The sequence below is a fragment of the Poecilia latipinna genome, unplaced genomic scaffold (genome assembly GCF_001443285.1).
Source record: "Poecilia latipinna isolate Pla-1442-1.1 unplaced genomic scaffold, P_latipinna-1.0 Scaffold891, whole genome shotgun sequence".
Lineage (NCBI taxonomy): Eukaryota > Metazoa > Chordata > Actinopteri > Cyprinodontiformes > Poeciliidae > Poecilia > Poecilia latipinna.
Genome location: NW_015113507.1, coordinates 92,101 through 99,209, shown reverse-complemented (window position 1 = coordinate 99,209; position 7,109 = coordinate 92,101). Strand labels below are relative to the sequence as shown.

The 7,109-nt window shown below is 43.2% G+C and overlaps 2 protein-coding genes across 3 annotated transcripts; one reads left to right on the top strand and one right to left on the bottom strand.

The window, feature by feature from the left end:
* Positions 1-273: 273 nt before the first annotated feature.
* Positions 274-3,858, bottom strand: bacc1 (BPTF associated chromatin complex component 1). 2 transcript variants are annotated; one of them, XM_015048554.1, is made up of 6 exons: positions 3,560-3,856; positions 2,703-2,797; positions 2,122-2,223; positions 794-1,023; positions 614-718; positions 274-521 (listed from the first exon to the last, which is right to left on the bottom strand). In XM_015048554.1, the coding sequence occupies exons 1-6, from the start codon at positions 3,578-3,580 to the stop codon at positions 457-459; spliced, it is 618 nt and encodes a 205-aa protein (XP_014904040.1). In that variant the 5' UTR covers positions 3,581-3,856; the 3' UTR covers positions 274-456. The 2 variants fall into 2 exon arrangements, with proteins under 2 accessions (XP_014904040.1, XP_014904041.1); XM_015048555.1 differs by lacking the exon at positions 2,122-2,223 and having other exon boundaries at positions 3,560-3,858.
* An 82-nt stretch (positions 3,859-3,940) lies between these two features.
* rnasekb (ribonuclease, RNase K b) lies at positions 3,941-6,894 on the top strand. The gene is made up of 3 exons (XM_015048556.1): positions 3,941-4,128; positions 5,178-5,260; positions 6,437-6,894. The coding sequence occupies exons 1-3, from the start codon at positions 4,051-4,053 to the stop codon at positions 6,579-6,581; spliced, it is 306 nt and encodes a 101-aa protein (XP_014904042.1). The 5' UTR covers positions 3,941-4,050; the 3' UTR covers positions 6,582-6,894.
* Positions 6,895-7,109: the final 215 nt, after the last annotated feature.

The window sequence follows — 7,109 nt, the reverse complement described above, 5'->3', positions numbered from 1 at the left end:
CAGAATCAACAGAACTTTTCAGATTTTTTTTTTAAGCTGGAGAGAGAATATGTGAGAGATTTGAACTTTGATTTGAGTTTGGTTAGTAAAAAAACGGTTGGATGCATGTAAAGTCTCAACAGTTCGTATAAAATTATTTTCTCCAGCATTAATGAATCTTTTATTTACATATTTCCAAATAAAACAACCCGAGTCCCCGGAATGCTAAATATCTGCAAATAAAGAGTCCAAATGTTTTGGACCGTCCATGTTAGAAGAAGAAGACAACAGATGTTTGACCCAGAACAAACAGCTGTTTATTAACATCAGATGACCAGATCCAGAACCCAACGGGTCAGTCTGGTTCTGGTCGGGGATCAATTAACCTGCAGCCTCCTCTACAGTAAAACTGGCTCCACTGTCCTTTCAGAATAAAAGCCTGTAGGGAGAGGAGGGGCTGGAGCTTCAGCGTAGAGGTCAGCGGGACAGCAGAGGAAGGTCACTGGAGTTCATGATGAGGCTGGAGTCCAGGTTCAGGCTCTCTGGGGGAAACGGGAGAACGGTTAGAACTGCAGATACAGAACCTCCTGGTTCTGGTTAAATGGGTCGGAACCAAACGGCAATGTCTACCCACCCTGGTCAAAGTTCAGCTTCTTGTTGGATGAGCCGTCCCCGAGTCCTTCAATGTCCACCAGGTCGCTGTTGACGTCCGAGTCGTTCAGAGCACTGAGCGTGACGTCTGCAGGAGGAAGAGGAGGGTGATGAGGAAAAGGAGGACGACGATGAAGAATGTTCAGTCTCGCTCCTCTCTCACCTGCTGTCTTCTGCTTTTTAATGGGCGGGGCTAACGACGGGCTGTTCTGCATCCCTGTCGCCACGACGACCTGCGAGGTCGGTACGGCAATCATGGCAGGGGCTGCGGGGACGGGGGCTGGCGCCATAGCAACCGCGGCCTTCTTCACAGTTTTCTTGGGGGATTCGGTGGCGATGGGGACTCTGCTGTCCTCATACAGCTTCCTCTTCACTGTGCTCTTTATCTGAGCGCTGCAGAAGAAGAAGAAGATTAGCCAATCAGCTTCCACCTCACAGCTGGAGATGGGACACAGAGGTCAAGAGGTCATCAGGACCCCCACAAAGAAGAAAAAACATGACGACAGCAAGAAAGGAGGACGACTGAAGGCCATCAGACATGTGATGACATCAACCTAATGATGACATCATCCTAAACACCAGGGATCTGTTCTGGACCTGTCAGTTTGGGTTCTGGTTCTGGTCTGTCTCTGTACACCTCAGCTTGGACCTGACCAGCAGCTCAGAGAGGCTTCAGCAGCAGTGGGAACACTTCCATTGACCTGCTAAACCACTAATGCTGACAGCAAAGCTAATCTTTCAATTAGCATTTTTGCTAACTTTAAAAACGCTTAGCGCAGTTAAATTAATTTTTCTGGATAGATTCTAAAGCACTGCTATAATTGGCTGTTTTGTAAACTTTCAGTTGAATAAAGTTAGGCGTTTATATTCATGCTCTTATTTTGAAGACACAGCTTTCCCATTTCCTCTCCTCACCAACTTCACATGTGATGTGGTGCAGCAAAAGTTTACTCTGTACCCAGAATGCATTGGTATACAGTAAACAGTTTAAAATCTACTTATGTTCTTGGTGCTTTTGGTTAAATAGACAAAATCAGCAACAGAATTAGCAATACTCAACTGTAGAGCTATGATGTAATGCATCACTGACACATGGTATGTACCAACATGGCTAAAGTTAGCATTTTAGTGCTTTACAATTAGCTCCTGCTTTATGCCATCTTTGTACAGCATTAGCTTCAAGTAAATACTTTGCTCATGTAGCGCTAGCTTTAGCTAAATACCATGTTTCTATATAACTTAGCATTAGCTTCTGCTAAACACAGTGTTAGTGTAGCACTTCTTCAGCGCTAGTTCACTGAATACCATGTTGGTAAAGTGCTTTAACGTTAGCACTACCTTGCTGGTACAGTGCTAGCATCTGCTAAATACCATGTCGGTGTAGCATTTATATAGCTGCTGCTGTCACACTTAAGATGTCACCATGACGACCGTGCATGCTCCCCCTGCTGGACACCCAGTGGAACCTGCTGTGGCTCCTTTAAGACTTACACGGTGCGCTCTTTGATCACGGTGCTGATGTTGTTGAGGTCGTCTCCGAAGCGACGCACGGCCAGGCGCAGCATCTCGATCTCCGTCTCCGTCCATTTGGCTCTGAGGACGAACACAGCGTCACTTCAGTTTGTCCTGCCGGTACAGAACCGACCCACGGCACTGTGGAGGAGCTGCCTCCAGAACCGGGTCAGAGACCAGAACCAGCACAGGCTGGGTCAGCTGTAAGACTCAAATAGGAAGTGAGAGGCGTCTCTGGAGTTCCACAGGGATCGATCCTCGTTACACTTCAGCTCTAATTCAAACTGATTTAAAAACCACCCTGAAGCCTGAACTGAAACAGACTGATGGGAACAGGTCTGATACATGTGAGGTTACAGAACTATAGATTTATTTTCCATAACTGCTTTAAATTGCTGCTGTTTGCTGTGATTGTGTACAGAGACAGAGGAACGAACAGTTTCCTGATTATTTCAGAGATCTGACTTGTTTCAAAGGCTGGCAGGACGGATTCATGTCAGAGAGAGCTGAGCATGAGCCTTCATGCCGGTTAGCTGTGACGGTGTGAGGGTGAGGCTCACCCTGCAGGGCTGGAGTCAGACACCGGGTGAAGCTGCATGGTCAGTTCGCCCAGCTTGGTGAAAGCAGCTCCAGCTGCAGAGAAGATTTCCCCGACCTGCAGAGAAGACATCCAACTCTTCATCATCACACTCGATCATCAACATCATCACTTTTTAAATCATTCAATCCAGTTGTTACATTTGTTACATGTACAGTGGCTTGCAAAAGCATTTATACCACTTGAACTTGAACTTTTCTATATTTAGGTCACATTACAACCACAAACATAAATATGTTTCCCTGGAATCTAAAGTGAACACAAAGTGTGACACAATGGTGAAGTAGAAAAAAATATATTCTTCATTTCAAACAATTTACAACTAAAAAAAGAGAAAAGTTTGATGTGCAGAAGTATTCAGCCCCTTTCAGAAGTTCCCTGATGACTGCTAATGACTAAACATAGTCCACTAACACTGATGATATACTATCAGGTAGTGAAAGTGTGGTGAGGAATAGAGTTTGTTAGTTATAAAAATAAAAATAAAAAATCTATTGACACATGACTTATTTGTTTACTTTGGTATAAAAACTGAACTGAATGGAGAAAAACCATCAACAACACCGAGTATTTATTTCTTTATTATTTAACTCATACATAATGTTAATGTGAGCCGATTTCATCTACAGACTCTGATGATTTGTTTCGTAAAAAATCTATTTATCCTATCCAGTCTGTATTATTTTTAAACCCCAAAAAATATATAATTGCTAAGTTTCTGAATAAGATTCGGTGCGCAGCTGAGAGATTAGCTATTTAAAAGGTTCGGACACTGAGAATATTAAATGCTCGGACAGGTGAAAACAAGAGACAGCTTACCTTAGCAGAGGCCGATGTCATTTTAGGACTTATGTGTTTGTTTGAACGAAATCACAACAAAAACAAAGCTAACACAAGTTAGCCACCGTTAGCTTCAGTTAGCCTGTTGCTAGCGGCCCGTTAGCTCCATTTGAGCCTCACTGTGTTTAATTTCAAACGGCGGCTTAGTTCCGGAGGTTTGCAGCCAATAGGAGGATTCAATGCTGTTGCATTTACATCAGAAAATACATATTTAGGATAAAAATAAAGATGCAGAACAACAATGGCAACCAGACAGGATGTGGCGAACACTGCGCGATTTTACCACTTCAATGCAATTGGTCCGTTTCAGAGGAAGAGGCGGAGCTCCGAATGCTTCCGAGTAAAGCCGAGCGCTAAGGATCAGCTGACTGCGGCGCTCTGTCCTTCAATGGATCGTTTCTGATCTGTTCAGATAATCAAACGGAAAAATAAGATTTGATTAATTGATTGATTGGTTGGTGAACGCCGACATGCCGTCGCTTCTGTTCTGCGGGCCTAAGATGGCCGCCTGCGGGATGGTGATCAGCATCTGGGGGATCATCATGCTGGTAAGAAGCCAAATGGGAGCCGACTACTTCCTGGATAGAATACTGTTAAATGGATCATTCTTTTTTACATTTGACACAAAATATGAAAGCTTGATATTTGGGATCTGATTTATTTCTGAGATGCTGTGGAACATATTCAGATCAAATAATGGCTCAGGATAATTCCTGTGCGAGAGTCAGCAGATAGACGGACCCCAGGCAGTTGAACTGAATGTACTGTGGCTGCGGATCTGTCTGCGTCTAATTAACGGGATGGGAGGTTAGCCGGAGGGGTCACCCGGTGCTGGTGATCTTTGGGCCTGGGTGGATGATGGTCTTTAACCGGGACTGGTTCACTGATCTCCGGTCTGTTCTGACTGGTTCCTCCATGGCATAGTCACGTGACCCTCATGTGATTCTCTACAGCAGGAAGTTCGATTATAGCCACGATTCCAAAACTGACAAATCAACACAAAATGGTGTTTAATTCTGAAGGAGAAATAATTAATGTGCTTTTTTTTGGCAAATAAAATCTGAATAGTGCGGTGTGCATCTGTACTCTGCCCTTCCACACGGAGTCTAAGCTCCTACTGGCTGCAGGTCATCTGGGGTTTTTCTCCACCACAATCTTTTGTCTGGACTTTGACTAGGCCATTCATTCTGACCCATAAATCTGTTTTGATCTAAAGCATCCAATAATATCTGTGACTGGACGTTTAGGTGGTCGTCCTGCTGGAAACTGAACCTTCCAACAGCATAATGCTGCCACTGCCATGTGTCAGTGTTCGATTGAATTTGCACACAACATTTTCCATGTAGATCTTCACAGATAAGTTCTTAATACTAGCATTAAATGCCATAGAGATTAAATATATTTACTGATTTTATGACTTGTGCTGGATTTTATTTGGGGGTTTCATATTAAAGGGGATGAATACATCATAAAAACAGTTTTAACTGTAAACTTTAACTTCTTCTCCTTCCATCTGCTTTTATGCTCCACTGTGTTGGTCTGAGCGTCCCTGCTGCGCCCCCGCGCCTCATGTTGAGCCTCTGCTCTTGTCTTCCAGGGCATGTTGGGGATTTTCTTCAGCACCAACTCGGCGGTTCTGATTGAGGACGTCCCGTTCACCGAAGAGGACATCTGGGAAGAGTGAGTCACAAGACGGTTTGAATGTCTAGTCCTGAATCAGCCTGTCACCATGGCAACCCATCCGAGTAATTATTACAATGAACGACAATGCTGTTCTTTTGAGACCATTTTCAAGTAATTTAATGATAATTCAGGTTTGCGCTCTCAGGTACCAATAAACTTTAATTTTGTAACAAACTCTTATCACTGGAACTGTGAGACGTTTTAAATGTCCAAAACAAAAAAAAGAAAAACAGTAAATAAAACTGAAAGAAAAACCACTCACAACAGAAACTATTAATAAAACAGATGAGTCTCTGTAAACAAATAAATATGAATCGGGATGGAAATTGTGGAGGTAATTTCAGTTTATCATGCCATGAATTGATCTGATTAACTGCGAGAGGCCTCCTCCAGATAAAACCAGATCTGATCTGAAGGTTAAAACCAACGTCTGGAATCCCTTCAAGTTCAGTTTAAAATAGACTCTGGAGTAAAGCAGAAGGTTTAGTGGAAGGTAAAAATAGATCTGGATCTCAACTTGCCTCTCTCAAAGCTCGTTTTGACTAAACATCTGGATTAGTTTTTCTGTTCTTTGGTTTTTGGACTAAACATCAAATCGGATCAGAACTAGAACAGCATGAGGTTTTCTGCTTCATCCACAATTAAAAACCATAAGAAAAATTTTTAATAACATTTGTGGTGCAAAGGATCATATTTATGAAAACTCAACATCTCCAAGTTCCTTTGACTCAATAGAAGCAGATATAATCCAACAGCAACTTTGGTTAAAAGTTCTGATGGTTCTGCTGGAACAGAAAGTCCAACTAAAGACCAGGAAGCTTTGAATTTGCATCTAAAAAATTATCAGCACTAATCTGAGTTATTTAGTTTGATATAAGAGAAAATAATGGAGCTAATCTCATTTCTTTAGCTTCAAACTAAACATGTAATTAGCAAACTAAATACTGAAAAATGTCTAGTTTGAAACTGTAATATTTATAAATCAATGAATAATTTGGTGAAAATATGGCTGAAACAGGCTAAATAAGCCAAATTATTTCTGTTCATTTTTGGCTGTAACTTTCCAATCATCTGGCCTGGGTTCAGGTTGTGTCTGGTTTGGTCTCAGTCAGCCGGGTCAGGCTGGGATCAGAACCAGAACGCAGGCTAACCACTGTGTGCTCTGTCCTGCAGTAAGCAGCCGCCTCAGAGGATCTACGCTCTCTACCGCCAAGTGGGCATCAACTGCTTCATCGCCGCCGCCATCTATGTGGCGGTGGGCGCCATCTCGCTCTGCCAGGTGCGGCTCAACAAGCGCCAGGAGTACATGGTGACATAAAGGAGCCACGGCAGGGCTTGACCTCTGACCCCTGGTGAAGGTTCACCACCCGACCTGCAGTCTGATTTGGTCCTGGATCAAGCGAGGGGGCGGAGTCTGGATAATTTATTCTGAATCGTGTTTACTGTTGATGTTTGTTGTTGGATGAATGTTGCGTTGTTCCTCCAAACCATTCCCAGATGTCTGTCCCACTGACCAACCAGGAGAAGGCCTGCTTCTCTTCCTCCTCCTCTTCCTCATCTGTGTGGTGATGAAAATGTGTTCAAACTGTTCTGCTGGATGCTCCTTTACAATAAAGTGTGAATGTGATTAAGCCCAGGCTTTTCTTTTCATTCTTCAGCTAAAATAAACCAACATGTTGGTGAACAAATGGAGCTCAGGTTGGCTGATCAAACATCTTCAGACTGAAACTAAATGTCAAAGAAACATTAGTCAAATCCAAAATTCCCCAACCATCACACTTCCTTTTACGTTCTTCCTGCTGCCATGTGCTGCCCAGGCTACTGCTAGAAGTCCAGAAGCTACCAG